Raw genomic sequence first — 22526 nt, forward strand, 5'->3', positions numbered from 1 at the left:
ACTCCTGTCCATATCTGAGTTCAATACAATATTAAAGTCACCTCCCAAGACAATATTCCGTGACCCCATGCCTTGTAAAGTCTGCACCACTTTCCTAAAGAAAGACCCATCATCCACCGACGGTGCATAAATATTACACAAAGATACCAAATGGCCTTGCATATCTATCAGCAAAGTCACCATCCGACCCTCTTTGTCTGAAACCTCTTTCAAAACCTTAATAGGAGTGTTCTTTCTAATCAAGATCACAACCCCTCTTGATCTTGTACTGAACGAGGCACCATAAACCCTCCCCATCTAACCTTTCCTCAATTTTTCAATTTCATCACTCGCCAAATGTGTCTCCTGTAGGAAACATATATCTCCCATCAGTTTGTCCCAAAAATGTAGCACTTTCATGCTCTTCTTCACATTATTCAATCCGTTTACATTCCAAGTCACAAACCTCAAATCATCACTCATTTTCACCATACAAGTTCTATCCCACCCCAAATCCAAAGACTCTACTAGTACTACTAGTAGGTCAAAAGAACCTGGCAAAGTATGTACACTCACAATAAAAACATCCAACCCACTCCCGCTGAAACAGATACAGAAAGCAAACCCCAACTTAATGTAACAATTCAAAAAATACATTCTAGAGTCCCATTGTCCCAGCACCCCCCAATCATATTGAACCCGCACTTGAAACCGAAAGTCAAACAATATTAATTCCTAAAAAAAACATCCTCAACAACAACAGCACACTCCCCTCCATCCCCACAATTCCATACAAGTCAAACAGATCAAACACGACACAAAACCATTGCCACAGATCCCCACACACTTCCCAAATACACCACATTCAGTCTAAACACTCAGACATACACCAGATTCTCATTCAAATCCACTGCAATACACATTCCACCTTAAATACCGGCCATACCATACAACAGCATAAATTGCGAGATACAGTGGTAAAATCACCCCCTGCAGACCCTACCCCACAACCAATAGTCAATTTTGACCAGAAATCCAATATCAAGTCAGGATAACTCCCACCACCCCCATCACCCCCCACAAACAACTCACCATATACCTCAATGTACCCGATGAGCACAGCACTGAAACTTATTAGATGTTGCAAAGACCATAAACCAGCCCCAAACACCCCACTATCATATCAGCATAAATCAAGAATAGAACCTAACCAGTAAATGCATTCCAGATTTCAGTCCACGAAAATAGCATCCCACCAAAGTGTGCAAGCAGAAGCACATCAGACAAACTACAAAACAAAAAGCATCTCCTAGAACGGCACATTTTAAAGTCCTAAATTCTCAGGGAATTAGACACTAATAAAACTCAGTGGAGAATCAGCCCTGATTGACCACCCAAACTGCACAAACCCCTCACACATTCCCAAACCATAGTAATACAAATCTCTACCAATCCTGTTAACATGAAAATGAAGACATTTTAGCACGAGATAGATAACAATAAACCAAGATACAAACACATTCAGATGTTTAAGAGGCCTGGTTATAAACTTTCCTGGTTAGCAATATTCATAACATACTACAGTCAATCATTCAATTAAGTTTCTCAATCCTGTATCAATTCTGCAAATTCTTCTGTTCACCGCTGGCAAGAGAAAACACTCTAAGCTCCAAACAAAGTAACAAAACGTTGCTTGTATAAGCAGGTCATGTTTTACCTTAAGCCATTTGATGACCAAAATTAAACATTCACATGGTGTGCTGTGGAAGTGCATAGTCAATGGGTGTTAGTATATACATGAGACATAGCCAGTAATAATTAGTTGAAACAAAATTGTATAATTAATTTAACGTATCCTGGGGGGGAGGGGTAAGACCCTGAACAGAACATAGAGCACACATTGCAACGTCGAATAAGGCCTCTATATCACCCCACTGCAAGCTCCAACACACCCCCTCCGGATCTTGTTCGCAGACAGTCCAAATGAATTCAACTATCAGTGCCTGAATGCAGTACAGTTTAATGGCGGCACACTGCTAGAGAATCCATCGTTCCCTTCCATTGGACTAGTACATTATTCTGCTCCACCACAGCCTCTTTACATGTTGGAACACCTAAGATAACAAACACACAAACGCCGTATTGCGGCCATGATGAGGAAAAGGACAGGCGGAGGTGTGGCATCTTCGTACAAGGTTTGGATCCTCCACCCCAAACCTGGTGCCCCCACTTACTTCATTTACTTCCTGAACCGTGTCCATCAAGTCTGCTCACAGGCATACACGCCATGAACAACTCTCTGCAATCCTCCGCTATGCAATAGGCGTCCAGTACTTCAGAACACCGGTCAGAAACAGTAAACAAACGCTCGCTGCAGCGTATGATATGCGACACACCAGCACGTCAAGGGGCATCACGTGACATCCTGCAGTAGAGCAGGGCCTTTCCTCTAACATCACTCGCTCCACAGCCGGGGATCCGAACTGAAGAAATGCTCGAGCAGACTGAACGAGTGTATTCAAACAACCTGTCGTTCAACTGTGGCAAGGTCATGGTGCCATTTTAGTTCGTCGAAACCATTCCAGAAATGTAAATAAAATAAACACAAAACCAAAATTGAAGCCAACTATTGTGGGGATTGAGGAAAGCATGCCAACAGTATTTCAGATATCCCTGTTAAGTAGAGGCTCCAGCCAGCTCACAGCTTCTTTTGGATCCAAAGTATTATGTTCTCCTCCTTGGAGTGCAACAGTCAGAATATTATTCCTGTTTAAAAAAGCTTTCACCCCCACGAGTTTAGCCAGGTCCTTAGCCTCCTTAAACGACTTCCTAATAAATCAGAGATTCTTTAGGGTAATCAGGATAAACAAAAACCTGCTTCCCCTTGTAGGAGACATTACCTTTCTTCCTTGCATTTCTGAGGACCTCCTCCTTAATTCTGGTACAAACAAAGGAAATGAGGATCTGTCTTGCTTTAGGATTGCCCCTTCTGCCAACCCTGTAAACATTGTCAATGTCACCTTGAGATATCCGGTCACAGCCAAAGGAAGATTTTAATATGTCCAACACCAGCTGCAATAAGTCCTCAGCACTATCTTCCTCCACACCAACCAATCTCAGATTCTTGCTTCTGATCTTCAAATCCAGCTCCAAATGTTTATCTCTCCCCTTCTGTACCTCCTCCTTCAAGCTGTTATAAGCCCTGAAGCTACCAGCTATTTCTCCAGATATTGATGCAGATCCACTTTCCAAGGCTGTAACCCGGCAGTCCAGTTGGGAAACCGTCAGGGAAATATCCTCCATAGTAGACTTAACATCCCCCACATCTTGTGCCACTTTTCCAAGATCTTGAGCCATCTTTAGTAACAGGGAATATATACCCTGGGTACTTGGTGTTTCCCCCATCTCTGAAGCTGGTTTTGATTTCTTGGGGATAGGATTGTCCGCAGTTTCAATTTCCAATATTATCATGAAAGGGAGAGGGCCAGGAGCTACAGGATTATGCTGCTGCCTGCATTCTGGAATCTCACACTTTAATGCTGGGATAAAAGACTCCCTGCATCCCTTTGGGAGAATCAAACAGTTTTTATAAATTATCAGTCTGTTCTGATATAACCCTAACCTTACCCCTCCTTAATAACTCAATACTTATTTCATATCACCTTTGCAGTGTTATACTGGCTTCAAATGACGTCACCTCTGGGTGCTGGAACAGGTGTAACATATGAATGAATTACTTACCTGCTTTATTGTTCACTGTTTGAATTGAATCCTAACTTGGGATTAATGTTACAGCTAATTGCTGCTTCTTAAAGAATGCCTTAAATATCTTTGTGTATAAATAAATATTTTATTATATAACTAAGTGTGTAAGTGTTTAATTGGATACTTGCATTTACTGATTTCATTGTACAGCTCACATTACCCCTTTTAAGATAAGCCTGGCTGCTCAGTTACACTACTAACTTGTGTAGTACAGGCCTATATTAAAAGGTGGGTTACCTAATACCAAGAGATAAGTCTTGTGTAGTCCCACACCAGTTGGACTGCACTAATTCTTACCCAACACCCAGAAGGAACTAACTGACAAGAAATGGAAGAAGACAGGGGACATTTTGGGAAAATCGTCACCCTTGGGTGTTTTACTGTAGCTGAGAAATCAGACTGCAGATACATGGCACAATGTAATAAAAAAGAAACCACTGCCACCGGCCATTCAAGTTAGTTAGTGTAACAGAATGTTACATGAGAAGTGGGATAAAGGAGTTACTAGTTAACCCCCCAGTACTCCACACAGGTTGGCGAGTGCTGGACCCACAAAAGAAAAGGTAAGTAAGACAGGTGTCCTCTTACTATTCTTGGGAACAGTAGGTCAGCCAAGAAAATGTAGTTAACATTAAGAGAAGTCCAAAGGACTTCTCAGTGGCACTGCTCAAAAGGTGTGTGTCACAATGCAAAAGGCAGATGCCTATGGAATTTACCAGACTCCATTAAACAGTAAGACCCACAGAAATCCGTGTCAGAAAAAACATGAGCGAGTGAGAAGAAAGCCCCACTCACTCAGGAGTTAAAATTAAAAAGTCCTGAGCTCAGCAAAAGAGAAGGTTAAAGGGAAATGGCACAGAAATGAAAATTCTCTAATGGGTATTGCAGCCCCGAAATGTTGCAGCACAACATGGGATGGCTTAAAATGCAGGTGTTCTTTGGTCTAGTGGATCTCATCAGGCTATGGGTCGTGGTTGTCGTTTTCGGGAGTCCCCAGGTCACTTGGAAGGAAGGGTAACAGCAGGGACGGTTACAGAGCAGGCTCTCCGGTTGCTGGAAATCGTCTCAGCCGTGTTTTCGTGATCTTGCTCTTCGGATTTGGTTCCAGTGGTCGACTTGTCAGCAGCTTCAGAGTTTTTATCAGGAACTACAGCACAAACTCTATATTCTCTACCTGTATTTTACAGCCGGGGGCGTTCTGGCTGTCCCATCAGGACAGCAAGCCCTTCAGGCAAGATGGAAGACAAAGGGCTGCAGAGTTTTGGACTCCTCGCTTCCTGCCTTTCCGGACACTCTGGGGCCTGGGCGGGGAATCTAAAGGATTCCTGCCGAAGACAAAACAGCCAACGAGGTTGTTCCGGTCTAGAATGGCAGGGGAAGACCTCAGAAACTGCAAACACACAAAAGGAGCCCACCATTTTAGCAAAATGGTGGCCCTTCTGAACATTACCGAGGCTGAATTAACAGCCTGCAAGTAATGAAGACTAAAACGTCAAAGGTAGTTACACTTCCAACAGCCATTCAAGGAAACTTTCAATTTTAACAAAATGTTAAAGTAAGAAAAGGGGATATATTGTATCCCCCCCCTCCAGCACTCCACATAAGGTGGGGTGTGCTGGCTCACTATATAACATGTAAAGGAGGATGAAAATCCCTCTACTACTTGGGAACTGTAGTTCACCCAAGTACACGAAGGAGAAATAAACAGGGGAGCCAATAGTGGCAACCCAGCCTAAGCCCAAAAGTTGTAGGAAACTATAACTTCAACCATACACTATGGAGAGACATGGAAAGGTCACCCATAAAAAGAGTAAAAGACTAAGTGAGAGAGGGACGAGGTAAAATAGTTGCCTAGTCAAAGCAAAAAAGTTAAAAAGTTCTGGGGTTGACACAGGTCAGGAGGATTTATAATTGATCTGAAAATCTAACCCAACAGTGAGGGATGAGGAATACGTGGGAGGAACATCCAGTGGAAAGAACGTTACCACGGGTAACTTGTTCTTCGATTGGATTGTGTCCTCCCACGTATTCCTCATCTTTGATAGACTCCCAAAGCAATTTGTGTTAGGAGGTGGGTGCCAAGAATGTACCCATTTGTTTATATTATGAAGGACAGCTTTGCCAAATTTTGCTTCTTCTCCTGATAAAGAGCCTACACAGTAAAATGTATTGAAAGTATAAAAAGGGACGACCAGGTTGCTGCTCTGCAAATGTCCCATACTGGCACACCTCTTTCCAGAGCCAAGGAAACAGGCACGTCTCTAGTGGAATGCGCCCTCAAACCTTCTGGCAAATCTTTGCCTGCCAATGAGTAGCATTCTGCTATGCACATGCCAATCCATCTAAAGATTGTTTTGTGACCGCCAAGCCTAATCTTTGACCAGCGTAATTGATGAAAGTTTCCCCTCCCTTTCCCGCAAGGCCTTGACAGTCATAGATTGACATGAGCCATAGTCGTCCACCTTGTGGCCGGTCCCCAAACACCACTAACAGATGCAGTGAGGGTCTGATAGACATTTGTGCCCCACAGTCTGCGCACATTTGAAGCCTGTCTTTGGTATCGAGGCAATGTCGATAGAGTATCAAAACGATCTTGATAGAACAAATACAATCGAATTTTCGATGAGGCGAGTAGTTCCGAAGCACACAGCAATGCATAAAAAACGGAACTGAGGTAACGGTCAGCGTGTGTGCTTCATATACCAGCCTTCAACGTCATGAGGAACGCTAGGGAGGCTTTCAAAGACCAAGACTCGATGCTGCATGTCGCTCGATCCTATGAAAAAAGAATTCCGAAGCAGGCTGCAAGTAGACTTGAATATCAAAGACGAGAAATACGTTGGAGGACACAATCCATTTAAAGTATGGTTTTTGTGCCTCTTGGTAGAACTTTTAGAAAAACTGTCCTCACCACCAGCCAAAGGTAAGGAGTTGTCCTTTTTCAGAGCTCCTCTGTCGATAAGAAAACAGAGTCAGGACAGCAGTCGTCGCTTCACGGTTCCTCGAAGGGTCTGCAGGAGTCTCTGGTCGTCTTCAATTTCAAATCTTATGTTACAGTGGTCGACTTGCCTTCTGCCTCAGGAACCTCACCTTTTGTTCGGTTTTCCCATTCACTCCTATGCAAACTCTTCCTGCAGTTTACAGAAAGGCGTAGGTGGCTGTCCAATCAGGACAGCCAGCTCCCTCAGCCCCCCAGTGGGAACTTGTTCCATTCAGGCACATCAGCAGAAATATGGGAGTGTCAAACTCCTCCCCTGCATACTGTTCTCAAAGAAACACTGCAGCCTAGGCGGGGAGACAAGGGGTTCCCACCAAAGGCAAAATTCACACACAGACCTCTCCCTCCCAGTATGGTAGAAAGCGGCTCCACTCATTCAGGACAGAAAGAAAAAGGTCAAGCAAAAAGTGCTGGGGGTCTCACTAGGAGAGGGGGATGTAGCATACAAATGATAAATCTCCCTAACAGTCTCCCTACGCGAACAAATAAGTTTGAGCTCTACCTTGGTGCTCTGCACAAGAGCATGAAATCATTGACACTGGACCAATCCGGAATCCCAGAAACTAGGCAGTTATGCATTGTTCTATAGGGACTCAATGATTTCCACTTGGGACTTTTCATCACTGTACACAGCAGATGAAGAACCTCACCTCCATTGCACTGTCACGGCTTTCAATTGCAATTGGTGTTGTCCGTGATGAAAAAGAACCTGAAAAGAGACAAACGGAGGATTAACAATGCCCATCTCAATTCAATTGACTCAAATGTCAGAAGTGGGAGTCGGCGTGTGAGGGAGAAGGTTGGTACAGAAGGCATTGGGTTGTTGGATGGAAGGAGAGAGGGGGAAAAGGAAGGAATCCAGAAAAAACATGCAGCCATTTTTGGATGCCCGTAGCATGAGTAACGTAGTGATGTTTATTTCAGGCCCAGAAGCAATCCAGCTGCACTATCTCTACAAGCTGTCTGATGCTTAGGGAGGTAACACAGTCACCAAGAGTACCCTTCTGCTGGAAGAATCAATGCAGGATAAAGTAAATTATGTAGGTACACTTTGCAATTGCATAGGTTTCTTAGATTTGTGCACTTCCATGAAAACCAGGTATCAGATAACTTTACATAGAACATAAAGGGGAGAACATGGTATACTTGGGGAGTAAACAAGACTGATAACATGTCTGAGACTATTATGCAAGAATCATTCGAAGCAACCAAGGGAGAAGTTGTTCCTGCAGAAGGACAGTTTGTGTGGGTTGAGTGGAAAATCTCCACATGTATCCTCAAAATGGATGCATTTGTTTTGTCCTGAATGAATCTTTCTAATCTAAGGGTGCTGTGGTGCCTTAGTTCTCTTGAGACTCAGAAGAGGTTGAGCAAGTGTTAGGACAGTTTTTCTGAAGTCCAACTAAAGGCTCAGTAAAACCAATAAACTGAGACAGTACAAGACTCCACTCTTAATATAAGGCTGTACCACCTGAGTTCATTATAGCATCTGACCGCGGCAGTTGAGTCCATTTGCGTCGCCGTGCTGCAGTGATCACCATTCAAAATTGCTTACCTGCATCGAGGCCAGTCCTGAGAGGGGGGCTGCATTGTTTTCTACCAAGTTCTTCACTCGAGAGTCCTTCCGCCAGCCACTGACACCAACCGGAGACGCAAAGAAACTCAACTGCCGTGGTCAGACTTTCCCTCATATCTCAGGTCCCCTTGATGCTAGGATGCCGACATTTCGCAGAGTTGAGTTTTGTAGGGCAATCTGAGGATCCCTCAAGTTCCAGGTCGAAACTCGGATCAGTGACCACAGCAGCACAGTAGCCCAAACTCAGAGCTGGTCAGCCGCATGAAAGTCCATGGGCACTTCCGAAGGCTCTTCTTTGCACGGTACCAAGCAGACGTGAGGAATGGATGATCCCTTCCACTCCCAGGGTCGTAGCTCCTTTGCAGGGCTGTTAAAGATCTTAAGCAAGAGAGGGCTCATCCAGGACAGCAGCAGAAGTTGGTAGCCAGGCTTCCTTCAGATGGGTCTCCGGTTTTCCAAAAATCCTCTGAGTGTTAGCCTAGGGCAAAACAAAAAGTATACCCCCTTGTACTGCATTGTAAGATGCATTGTACAATGATAAAAGTTTCCACAAGTGATAACAAGTTAATAAAAGTAGTAACAAAGTCGCAAGACTAAGGGAAACCATGTTTCCCAGTACTGACAGCCTGAAGGACATGTCCGTTTTACCATAACCGATGAATAAAAGACAGTGTAGTGAAGCTTAAGGCTTCACTGCACATGCACAAAGTACAGGTCAGTATCAAAAATAAAATAAAACATTTGGGGGTACATTAAAATGGAAGGAAAGGTGCAGTAAAAAGAAATCTTTCCTAACACTTGCCACCCACGCCCCAGAATAGGGAGAGGGGGAACTAATCCACCCTTGGATGGGTACTCTGTTCCAGTCGGTTATGGCAGTTGGACAGCACATCAAAAATGCTGCATTTTTTATGTTTTATTTTATTTGAGTTAATTGACTTAATTATTTTCAAACGAAGAGAAACATCTTTTCCTTTCTAACCAAAAAGAAGAGATGACGAGAAAAAAGAAGTCCCAAAAAAATAGATCCCAAAACACTTTAAGGCTGGCTTTCTTGCTCGAGTTTTGATATTATAAGTTTCATCATTGACACTGTGGCTAGGACCATCTTAGTTTTTTCGCCACTCATCATCATTCTCCAACAGTCCTCCATGTCCATGGTACGGAAGTTTCTCAATATTGGAGTTAGGTATTTCTCTCTCGGCTCCTTCCAACTTGGACAGCTCATCAATAGGGTCTAATAGATTCAGTCTCCACTGTTGGCTGACAGAAGCGACAGACTCCCAAAGGAGACCTACTTTGGATGTAATTTGTTTGGTTCGTATTCAAGGTTGAGTCTCATCCGAAGAAAAGTGTCTCTGAAAGATTTATCCGGAAATGTTTTGAGGTAACCTCTACGATGATTCAATTTTATGTCAGTTCGAGGTTGGTTCTTTGAGAGGCTGCTTTTTGATGCTTCTACTGTGTTGATCAAATCCTTTGCTAAAAGTTTTTTTTGGATTCTTAGCGGATTCGTAACAAGCTCCTGTTCAGAGCATCCGATGTCATCTACCATTTTTGTTCGTTTCCCCACCCAGTTATTTATGTCGATGTTTGTAGTTTTTGAGATTTTGTCATTTATTATCTCAAATATTGGTGAGCTGGAAAGAGGTAAGGTTTTTCGGTACAGACTCAGCACTTTCCATTCAACTATTGCTGCGAGCGAGGATAATCCAAGCTCGTTTCTGATCCGGACGGTTCCCGCTGAGTTAGGTAGATTCAAAACAGACCGCCAAAACATGCCTTCCAGAGTTGGCCATATTTTAGCTGGCCTCGTCTGTTTCCTCCACCCTCCCATTACTGTCTTTTTCCTCGCCACCATCCCTCCAGCACTATCTGAAATGTCGTCAGGCCTAGAATGATAGTCGCTTGTTTTGTTCCTCCCCTCCCTTTCTTCACCCCTCTCCCTCACCTTTTGTTTTTCTCCGGCTCTACCACAAATGTCGTCAGGCCTAGTACGGTAGTCGCTTGTCTGTTTCCATTTCCTTCCCACTCTCCCCCTTCCTTCCTTATCCATGTCTTAGCTCTTGCACTATCTGAAATGTTGTCAGGCCGAGTACGATAGTCGCTTGTCTGTTTCCATTTCCTTCCCACTCTCCCCCTTCCTTCCTTATCCATGTCTTAGCTCTTGCACTATCTGAAATGTTGTCAGGCCGAGTACGATAGTTAATTTCACATCCTTACAGTTCATGGCCTGTAAGAATGTGGTTGTATTTTCCCTCCCTTGCCTTGAAGCGCTTTGAAACACATTGTGTATAGGCGCTATATAAATAAACGATCATATCATATCATGTGGATCAAACCTTCTGCTCCATATGTAATTGTGGGGACTACTTTGCTTCTATAGAAGTTAATTAGCCCAACAATGACGAACCTTATTGAGGTGTCGGAATGAAGCTGCATTAAGGGGTTCAAGATGTCTGCTGGACAGTTTCGCTCCAATAGTGTTTGCCATAATCTTTCCTGTTTATGCTATCAAAGGCTTGGTTTAGGTCTACAAAAACGATGTAAATTCTAGTCTCCGTCTGATGGCTTTGTGCTTTGAGGATGTTCAATGTTGCGATGTTTGCGGCTGTTCCGATGTTCTGGATGAACCCTGCTTGAAAAGGATTGAACCAGCCGTTGGTGGTAGTTAGGCGGGTAAATTTAGCTAGTAGCAGGGATCTGAAGATTTTACCTATAACATCCAGTAACGCCATGGGTGTAAATTTTAGGGGGGGACAGGGGTGTTTGTCCCCCCCCCCCCATCTTTCATGGCACACCATTTAGTCCCCATTCATTTGGCTGGGGCACCTTTTCTTCAGATGTCATGTCCCCCCCAACATTTTCAGCAAAGTTACTCCACTGAGTAACGCTATAGGGCGATAATTCTGTGGTTAGTCTTTTTTCCCTTTTTTGAAAATCAGGACAATTGTTGCTGTCTTCCAAGAGAGAGGTATTTGCTGTGTTCTACAAATCTTGTCGAAGACGGCGTTTTTTGTGCCCATTCCTCCGGATGTTCTTTTAGCATCGCGTTAGTTGGGCTATCGAGGCCGGGGGCTCTTGAGGCGTTGAGGTTTTTGATTTTTAGTTGCATCTCTTCCAGGTTTCCAACCTTTACAGTTGGCTGGAATTGTCAGCCCTGGGTTGTCCCCAAAACCCTTGAATAAGGCCAAGAAGTGTTGTGCCCAGGCTGTGTCACTGACATAGTTTTGTTGGTTGTCGGGTACTGTGGATTGGTCTTGTTTTATCAGCTGCCAAAAATCTCTTCTTACGTAGGCAATTGAGCATCTGCTCCGCGTCATTTTGAAGGATTCTTCTTTTGCGTCCAGCTACCCAGTTTTTGTACATTTGGTTCACGGCTTTGGCCTCTTCTTTAAGTTGGATAGACTTCGATTTGGCAGCAGCTTTTTTAAGGTGTCTGATTTTCGTTTTTACACCAGTACTTCATCATAACTGTGTCTGGACCATTGCTGTGTTTTCTTTGGATCAGTTTTTGTGATTCTAAAGAGGTCGAGCATGGGATGGAAGTTCACCTTACGTCTCTCTTGTACCTCACCTCTCCTCTTTGTTTATGTGGTGTATTCTTCGGTTAAGAGTTTGATGTCATTGGGTTTCAGCCGGAGGGCGATTACCTCTGTGGTTCACCTCAACCTCTGCTCTCATCTTTTGACTTGATGTTTCAATTCCCTTCATCAAGATTACTAGTATCAGGTTATGGTCACTGTTTTTGGTTGGGATGACCTCATGGTCTGTAATATAATTTGTGAGTTTGTGAAGACGAACACGTGGTCTATGTTTGCTGATTGATCTCCTCGAAGCCACATCGGAATAGCTAGTTTTGTTACAGGATTGCTCAGCTCTTGATGTTTCTTGGGGTCACTGCCAAAGACCATAGTTTTCACCTTAATTCCCGAGGGGCTTTTGATCTATAAGTACTGGCAGACGGGGGATTCGTTTCACAAATGGCGTTTAGATCTCTGCAGATCATGAATTGCGGGATGTCATATTTTATTAGGGCCATATCAATTGTTGAGGTCACTGTCTCCATGAAGTCCCCATTCATAATCAGTTCAGGATTCCAATAGCAGTTGATAATAATCAGGCTTTGGTGCTCGTTCTCTGATTTCGAAGATTGAATCGTTGACCAATTAACTAGTAAACAAGGAACAAGAGGTCGCAAACCAACACCTCTTGGACGGATAGTCCTGAGCCTGATTTTATGGCCGTTAGTAACCCTGAGACAGGGAGCCCTTGGTTTCCTTTTTTTGCTGGCGCAAATTCCATGTCATATCCGTCCATTCGGGGGTTGTGGGTCAGCCAGGTTTCATGGAAACACAGTATATCGAAATTCCCCAAGTTTAGGTCACTTGGTGCTGTCAAGTGGCTGGATCCCCTTGTGTTCCAGGACCCAAGTTTTAGTTCTTTTAAGTTCATGTGTTTTTTGTTTGTTGGCCTGTTTTCCTGTTGGTGGGTTATCTTGAGTTGCTATTCGTTCTGAGGGCCTGAGTGGACTTTTGAGACCCACCTCCAAGATTTCTCTGCGTGCCTTTCTTGTTGAACCTGCAGGTCTCTGATGGTGGTCGTTCTTTTTTCTTCCCATTTGTCTGGGATGAACGTAACCTTTAGTGAGGTTCTTGGATCCCTGCTAATTCGACTTGAGTCACAGTGAGCTTACAATCGCAAGTTTTTTGGGTCGTGTGTTGTTGTCGACCTTTGGGGTGTATGTGAAAAGGGAACAGGTTTGCGTAAGGCTTCCCATATTTGGTCTTGGGTCGCACTATTAGCTTGTTTCTCACTTTGTTTGTGATTCCGTTTTGAAATTCTCCTTAGGTTGGTCATCAGATTCTTTCACTTCTCTTGTTTTTCCACGCGAGGTCTCTCTTCATATGTGGTCTGTGCAGGCTTGACAAGTTGGTTAATTGGTCTTAAGTCAAAGCCTAACTTTCAGAGGTTATCTATTGCCTCGAGGAGCATGTGTATTACCACTGATGACTTAATGTGAAGGTAGACAGTCTGACGTGCTTCTCACAGAATTCCACTATTTGGATATCGTCCGTGGTCATCAATCTTAGGTTGGGCACGCAGTGGAATGGCTGCATTATACCCTTACGGTTTAGGATCAAGCTGTCTCTTTTCCCCAAAATTCTTGTCAGCTTAACTGACCTCGAGCTGCGTGATGGATATGTTGCATGAGAGTTCCCTTTATTCTTAGTTGTTTGAGTCCTAGTAGGACTCTCCCTCGATCCATTTTAATTTCTCTCTCTTCTCTCCGAGAATAAGGTCTTAGCGAAGAGTGATACATTCTGGGATCTGACCTATGCCCAATAGTGAAGTTCAGGTCCTAAAGACTCATGAACCACCTGAGCCACTTTGCAGTCTCTCCCTTAATATCCATCAACCACTTCAAAGGCTTAGGGTGAGCATACTTGTATACAGTACCCTTTGGGTGCACTACAACAACCCTGATCTCCTGGCAATAGAATCCCAACCTTTGGTATAAGTCTGCACTACACAGGTTGGTAGCGTGTGGAGCAGCCCGGTTTATCTCAAGAGGGGTCAATGTGAGCTGTAGGGGAGTTACACAGAGATTCACAATGACAAGTATTCAAATAAACTCTTACACACAAGGTTTCTTGATAAAACAATTATTAATTTATTCATTAGTCAGAGTAAGCCTTCTTCAGAAGGGAGCAATATAAAACACCACGCAAATATATATTTCAAAACACAAATCAATAAGTACTCTTTTGGGATGGCCCACAGACACAACCTACACCCTCAGATGACTTCAATAGCTAGGGTGCTGGGGACATTGATATATCACTGCTGCATTTAGAAGAGCTTAGGAATTAGTTTAAAGGGCAAGATTATTAGAACATAGAAGAGATCACAAATATTCTCAACCAGGCAAATACTTCTTGATCCCTCAACAAGAGTTATTCAGTGAAACAGGCTAAGCCAAAGTCAATGGGCAAAAGTCTATATGAGCTAAAGCACTTCTTTGCAGGTAAGTAAGAAAAGTCTTTAGACAATGTTTTTAGAAGTCTTTGAAGAAAATGAAGAATCACTGTAGGGCCACAAGCTGTTAGACTTGTGAGTAGTAGAAGATTAAAGCAACTCTACAGCAAGAGGTGAATTCTCGCTCAGGCTTTACAGTACCTTTGGATTGAAGAAAAAGTGCAGCAGATGACTTCTGTTCCTGTGCAGCTCTGCAGATCTCACTATTCCTGAGCCTCGGTCGTGGGGAGAAGAGGGAGGACATCTGGGGACTCCTGCACTGCAATAGGACGGTCACCACTTGCAACCGGCAAACCTCAAACAAGTGGCACTTTGTGTTTCAGCTCCTCGGAACCACCACAAATAACACTGCAGTTCCTGGCTGTTGAGATGGGCTTTCCTTGCTTCTGGGGTCCCGCACTCTGTTGATGGGGCTCAGGCTCGGTCAGTCCTGCTTCGCGGGAGTCCAGAGGATCTTCCTGGAGCTCTAAGCCAGCTTAAGAGTGACACACACAAACTGGTGTTCCTCTCCCTGGCTATTCGGTTTCCAGCAGCAACTCTGTGGAAATTGAACCAGCTCCGAGAGGATGTCCAGGTGGCTTACTTTGGAGTCGATTGGTCCCACAAACTCAAAAGGGAGAAGTCGTCCTTGCATGAGCTTCTCTGTTGATACGAAAGAACAAGTTACTTACCAACTGTAATGTTCTTTCGACTGGATGTTCCTCCCACGTATTCTCATCTTGTCCGTCTTTGGTGTCTGGGCTCAGACCATCGAACCGGCGACTGTGGCTCCCGTCAGTCAATGACGGAGAAGGCCCTTCCGTGAGAGGAAAAGTAAGTTAGTGGTGGGGCGGGAGGCGTCGAAGGGCTCTTCGAAAGCCTGGTCTAAAAAACATAAGAAATTAATCGGATGATGACGATGGAGATCTATGTCTCCTTTTGAGCTTTTTAGAAGACGACGACGACGATCGTCTCAACCTGCTACAAGACCGGGATCTCTTCAAATGTTTTTTATGACGTTCCGATTCCTTTGAATAGGACGATTTCTTATGTTTTTTAGACCAGGCTTTCGAAGAGCCCTTCGACGCTTCCCGCCCTTACTTTTCCTCTCACGGAGGGCCTTCTCTTGCATTGACTGACAGGAGCCACAGTCGCCGGTTCGATGGTCTGAGCCCAGACACCAAAGACAGACAAGATGAGGAATACGTGGAAGGACACAATCCATTCGAAGTGGAGTTTCAGCACAGCAGCAGGGCTTCACCGGGCAAACAAATGGTCCAAGAGTTGCAGCAGGCGTCTTCTTCAAGTTCTCTTCGGATTCCTTCGTCCAGTGGTCGACTCTGCCTTCCAAACCAAAAAGCCTCGCCTTTTATGCAGCTTGCTCCCATTCATTCCAGCCTAGCCGTCACTCACCCATCAGGGTGGCTAACCTTGCCAGACAGTCAGCCAGCCAATCACGCCAGAGTGCATTTGGGTCTACTAGGAGACTAGGCACTGGGAGTTTCGGGCACCTATCTCCCTTCCTGCCCACCCCAGACACTCAAGACGCCAGAGGCGGTCTTCAGTCCTGAAGCCTGCCAAAGGCTCACGTACAAAGGGACCAAACCTGGTTTGGCGCGCAGGGACAAACACTAGAAGGACCTTTCCAAAAAGAAACGGCAAAAAAAGAAGGCCGGGACCTGTTTAAACAAAGGGGCTTAAGGCACCATCTTGAAAAACATGGCTCTCGTGATTTTTAGCTACCAGTGTTCGTGGTCGGGGAAAAATCATGGTAGTTCATTGTAAAACCACTGCCAACAGCCTTTTCCATAGGAAAGGGTAGGATTTGACTGCTACTTGAGTATTTAGACACAGGGTATAGTATGTAACTCCTCCAGCACTCCATTGTAAGATGGTGTGTGCTGGGTCTAGGAATTTGGAAAGACTAGTAAAGTCAATTCCACTTTACAATCTCTGGGAAACAGTAGTTTATCCCAGAGAAGCTATCTAAACTTTTGGGAATTCTAAAACACATCCCTGTGTCACTGCACTGAGGGTGCTGTGTAACACATGAAAAGATGATGCCTATGGAGTTATCTAAAACTCCATAATCAAAGAAAATAAACTCAAAGAAAAACACAGAAAACAAACAATTAAAAAGTAGAGTCCCAAAGTTCAGCAAAAGAGCTGGGGGAGAGGAATTGGCACATTTATGGGATTTCTCCCTAACAAAGGGCATGCAAATTTCCCCATAAAAGTGGGCGAAAAGCCCAGGGGAGTGCAGCAGAAGGATGTGCTCCTCTGGTAAAGTCAGACTATGGTGTGCAGATATCAGCAAAAAGTTGTGGGGTTCACAACTGGAGGGGAAATTATACATGAAATGGAAATCTTTCCTAACAAGAAAGAAAGCCAGCTTTCTGATAAAACTGAGCAATACATGAACTGTGTAGAAGGCTGTAGTGAACCCGACGGAGGGAGGCTCGTTTATACAACAAAGGATCCGAGCCCGGCAGAGGGAGATCCCATGGGTGAAGACCTATCACCCAAAGAATGTTTGTTTGTTTGTTTATCATTTTTACGACAAAGAGTGAAGAATAATGCACCTGAGAACAGTGTATTAATGAAAGTGTCACCTTGTTGTTCATATGGACATTAAGGCTCCTAAAGATTACGAGCGATATTTGAGAGGCCGTACTGAACCCAATGTAGGGAGGTCCATTTTTACAAGGAGGATCCAAGCCCGGCGGATGGAGATCCCAGGGGCTAAGAGCAAACGCCCAAAGATTGCAAGGAGGGATCAGAGCCCGGCAGAGGGAGATCCCATGGGCGAAGAGCAATAGCTCAGAGAACCTTTGTTTGTTACTTCTAATCAGCAAACCTTCTAAGGCAAGAGAATTTAGCAGGAAAGAGACTTAGCCTCTGAAGGGGTTTTGATATTGTTGAACTGAACTGTGAACCTTGTGCTGTCGAGGGCCAGGAGTGTGCTATGTTCTAGAGTCCTGCCTTGTCCCATGCTTCAAACATGGGGAAAGGAGACCCAGCCATACCATCCTGACTTATCAATTTGTGAACACTTCTTTCTTTTCTGGTGAACGTTATCCCTTACTCTTCTTTTGTAACTAGTAGTAAGGATTGGCAATATTTTTATAATATTATAATTTTTTTAGTATAGGCCCTTTTTATTTGACAAGACGCCACTAGGACTGCCTTATTATTATTTGATGGTCGTAGCTTGTTCCCATCTTAGATTTAGATTAGGCGTTTATCTCACCCATTAAACATTAAAGTTCAAAAAAACACCCTTGAACTGTGATCACTTGTGTCTATCTTCACTTTTGCCACCACTAGTTCATTACAATGGCAAGGCCAAGAACAGTGGCAATAAATATTGTGACTTGAACAACATCATTGGTGGATGTTAGGCAAGATCGTATGTAGTAACCATGCGGGAAACTACACCAGCTTTGTCCTCTTGGCAAGGAACCCAACCTGTGCTATAGGTCCGTACTACATAAATTGGTAGATTGACTGAGCAGGCAGACGTATCTGAAGAGATGTCAATGTGAGCTGTAGAGGTGCAACATAGAGATTCACAGTGACAAGTATTCAAATAACACTTACACTCAAGGTTTCCTATTAAAATAATTATTTATTAATTTAACAGTCAGTTTTAAAATAAGCCTTCTTTAGAAAGGGCAATATGCAACAATAAAATACACTCCTTCAGTTTCAGTTAAGTAAGTAGATACCCTTTTGGGATGTCTCACACACACACTTCGTACACCCTGAGGTGACTTCAATTGCTAGGACACTGTGGACATTGATATATCACTTTAACACTTAAATGCAATACTGAGATTGTGAAAAATGGAAAAGGTTAGGGAAGGAAACAAAGGTTAACAAGTTCTCTCAACAGGCAAGTACTTTACAATCCCCCAATGAAGTATAGGTTAACCCTTTCCAAGCTATACAAGTAACCTATGTATGACTTTTTGGAGGGACAGAAACACAAGGTCAGATGGTAAGACAAGTCTGCAGGAAGCCAGGGCAGCCAATGTCAATTGAACAAAGTCAAGGGGAGCAGAGGCACATCTTGAAGGTAGCACTAAAGTCTTGCACAATGTCAGAGTTTGTAGAAAATAATCACTGCTGGGCCACAAGTTGGGAGGCTTGTGAAAAGCAAAGATGCCAGCAACTCTGCAAAGGGCAGCAAATGCAAGTTTGCAGTAAGTGCAAGCAAGCCACACACACAAGAGGTAAGTATTCCTAGTTAGATAGTACCTTCAGTCTGAAGAAAAGAGTCCAGCTGGCTTCTGTTCCTGTTGCAGTCCTGCAGATCCTGTGTCCCTGGGCATAGGTTGTGTGGAGAAGAGGGAGGACGTCTGGGGCTCTTGCACTACGGTTTGAAGGTCGGTGGCAGCAATGAGCTTACTCCAGATCAGCAGCACTTTGCGGTTTTAGCTACCGGCAAATGGCACCACCGCAGTTTTTGGACACCTTGTGGGCTCCCCTTGCTTCTGGGGTCCAGCACTCTGTTGAGGTGGCTCAGGCTTGGGTCACCCTGCTTCTGGAGGGTCCTCAGGATCTTCCTAGAGGTCGGGTCCGGCTTAAAGACGATGCACTCATTCCTGGGGTTCCTGTCCCCTGGCACTTGGTTCCAGCAGCAGCAAAGAAGTACAGCCAGCAGGGAGAGGGGTTTCAGGTTTGTCTTGGGGCCAGTTGGTCCCACCAACCCAAGGGGAGAAGTCATCCATTCCGGGCTTCTCTAGTTGATATGAAAATTGAAGCTTCAGCACTGCAGCAGGGCTTCACCTGGAAAACCAACGGTCCAGGAGGCTGCAGCAAGCTTCTCTTCGTTTCTTCTTCGGTTCCGTCGGCCAGTGGGCGACTGCCTTCCTCGCCGTTTATGCAGGTTTCTCCTATTCATTCACAGCCGAGCCGTCACTCACACAGCTGGGTGGCTGTCCTCCAAGGACGGCCAGCCAACCAATAACCTTTGGGTGTATTCCTGTAACCAAGGAGACTATGCACAGGGAATTAAACCTCCCTCGCTTCCTGCCCTGCCAGACACGTGGAGCCAGAGGCGGCCTTCACTTGTGAATCCCGCCAAGACAAAACAAACAAAGAAACCAAACCTGGTTTGGCACGCACATTAAATCCCAAGAAGGACCTCACAAACAAGAAATGTTGAAAAAAGACCGGGGCACCCATGAGTGCAGCTGAGTGCAGCTGAAGATTCAGCCTGCGGTACAAACGCACAACGGTAGGAAAATAAAACCACTGCCACCAGCCATTAAATGTAGTGAGGGTAACATAAAATTGTTACATGAGAAGGTAGACAAAGGGGATACCAAGTAACTCCCGCTACCCTCACCCCCAGCACTCCACATAAAATGGTGTGTGCTGTGGCTACATAGAGAAAAGGGTAAGTAAAGTCAATTTCACTTTATTACTCTTAACAGAAATCCAAATGACTTCTCTGACTCACTGCAACGAAGGTGCTGTGTGTCACAATATAAATAGATGATGCCTATGGAGTTTGTCAGACTCCAAAACCAAAAGAAACAAAGTCCAAATCAGAGAAAAATACTTGAGTGAGAAAAAGGTCTCACTCAGTCCAGGATAGAAATTATAAGTCCTAAAGTCCAGCAAAAGAGCTGGGGGTCTCTAAAGTAGAAGGGAATTAGCACAGAAATGAGAATTCTCCCTAACAGTGGATAATTTGTGTTAATGAGTGGTTAAAGTTTATCTTTAATAACACACCAACATAATATAAAAACATTTGATTGTTCTCAATAGTAATTTTTGAGTGTTCTACGCATTGGACAAATATTGGGCTTTGTGTCAGGCTCGCTAAGGGACTATGCGTCTGTTGTCTTTGGTCCATGAAGCAGCAACACACATACTTATAACATTCTGGCTATTGTTTAACTGACAAAATTTTAGTGGTTTGCGCAGAGGAGCATTAGTCCCATTTCCAATTAGAGGCATATAACAATTTACTCACCTGCTTCATTTCCTTTCTATTCTAAATGAACATTTGTTGTTGCTAGTTGATACAATATATCTTTGAGTTTACAACTGCCTTATGTATACATAAAATAAATCACTATTTTTGATACAACCGCAAGTGTGTAAATATTTATTTGGATCTATGCATGTTCCGATTTCCTTGTACTGCTTTACAGCTCACGTTCCTCCTCTTAAGATAAGCCTGGCTGCTCTGCTGCTCTGCCACTCTACCAACCTTGGGTAGTACAGGTCTATATTAGAAGTTGGGGCCTTGACACCAAGGGATAAGTCTTTTAGACTCCAAAATCAATTGGACTGTAGAAAAACGTACCTAACAGGAGGGGACAGCCCTGCAACTCCATCACTGTCTACTTCCCTTATCCCCACCACCCAACTCCTTGCCTTTATAATAAAGGCCTTTCCATATTCACTTTCCACACAAGATTATAATCTCCGTTTTTCAATTCAGTGTTTTCTACAACAGCAACATGACTTGATACCTCCCCAGAGGTACAAAGAAACATTCAGCCGACACCAGGGGAAACCCTAAAAAAAAGAGATCCAGTGCTGGGCTTGAGTCCCAGAACAAGCGGTTAGCGGAGGACCTACTGAACTCAGATCACAGACAAACTACACCTCTGAAGGAAAGTATGTTCAGTAACCCGCCTACCCAATGCCCAGAGGTAAATGCAACATTTACTTCATGAAAGTCTGTTCCCAGAAGCTGGAACCCAACATTAAGTATGAACCTTCTTTTGCAGGGCAAGATGAAGGATCCAGGGGCTTGAATCCTGAGCCAATAACAAACCACACGTGCAGTGGGACCGGCCTTCCTGAAGCAGAATACACGACAGATGACTTAAGGAGAATAGGGGAAACCGCACACAGCAGACGGGGGCGGCTCAGCAGCCAAACGGGGATGGCACTCCCACAAAAACAGCCCATGGAGCAGGTCAACAGTGGTGGCAACCCTTGTTGACCGAGAGATGCAGATATGTTGGGGTGTTGGGGTCCCAACACCCTTCAAGTTGGCAGTATCCTCCAGTACCAAGGTGGGAAACCCTGGCAGTAAGTGGAAGCAGAACGGCCTGAAAAACGGTCCCAAGATGGAAGGACTGGCCCAATCAGATGAGGACGACCAGCAGAAGGTTGAGGAAGGACCAGGAAGGATTCCCAGCACCCGTAAATACAAACTGGGGCACACACAGAATACATCAGTAACACCAGTATTGCTCAGCAGGTAAGCCAGCCTTCCAAAAATCTGGCAGAACTGAGTGTAGGAACAGGGTTGCCATATGACAGGGGCTGGATTCTGCCAGCCATTCAGTTTGTCCCCAGAAACCACCAAACAACTAGCTCCAGCCCCACAGGAAGTATAGTGGTTTGGTAAGGAACTGGTTTAGACCAGTTCAAACCACTATAAACCGTGCCATATTGGGCTCACAAAGAGCCTAGACAGTTTAGGCCTTCCTCTAATTTTCCTGATGCCTCTAAAACAGAATGGTTGAGAGTAGGACTCAGAAATACCCATTAGCACCCCAATGGCTACCATAAAGGTAACACTAGGCTACTAGTTCGGTAAATCAGCTTGCACCCCAGGTGAAGCCAAAACCTAATGTTAGAAGCCAGCTGCATACTTCTGAAAACCAACATAGGGTGAATTAATCACCCTAGAGCATAAAGGGGTGGTTAAGAAGCACCCCTAGGACTGGCAGCCTTATGGGAGACCTAGGATAATGCAATCAGAAGTAGTGAAAAAGGGATGTAAAGGCAGGGGGACTTTCACAGAGGTGCCTCTGATTGCAAAACATAAATTTAAAAAAAACCTAAATAAGGAGGAAAAATACCCCAAAAAGGTGTAGAGGGTACCATGAAGTGAGACTGAACTGCAGAAAATGCAAAACATTGAATTCTGCCCTAACATGATAGTGAAGGGCACAGCTGGGGAATGGTGAAAGGCTCTCCACAGACTTCCTGTGGAGAGTGGTGGGAGGGACACCCCTTAGCAGAAGGTGCAACAAGATTGTTTATTAACTTTCCCGCTTCGTGCCAGTGCCTTTTTGTTTCCATAGAGTGAGAGATGTTTATCAGGGACCTCTACATTAAAGATGGCCCTCTTGGCACAGAGCTGGAGCGACCCTCCCAGATAAAAGAGAACAGAGGCCTCCTGTCAAATGGCTACCTTGTAAGGCTGCAATC

At 44.4% G+C, this 22526-nt stretch overlaps 1 protein-coding gene across 1 annotated transcript in view; it reads right to left on the reverse strand.

Moving 5' to 3' along the window:
- Positions 1 to 22526, reverse strand: part of LOC138503345 (synapse-associated protein 1-like) — a 244037-nt gene that overhangs the window by 92981 nt on the left and 128530 nt on the right. The window contains exon 7 of the mRNA XM_069622979.1: positions 7393 to 7451. Within this exon, the coding sequence (XP_069479080.1) occupies positions 7393 to 7451 (59 nt within the window). The remainder of the gene's footprint in view (positions 1 to 7392; positions 7452 to 22526) is intronic.

Source organism: Ambystoma mexicanum, chromosome 11 (assembly GCF_040938575.1).
Source record: "Ambystoma mexicanum isolate Mex_15411 chromosome 11, UKY_AmexF1_1, whole genome shotgun sequence".
Lineage (NCBI taxonomy): Eukaryota > Metazoa > Chordata > Amphibia > Caudata > Ambystomatidae > Ambystoma > Ambystoma mexicanum.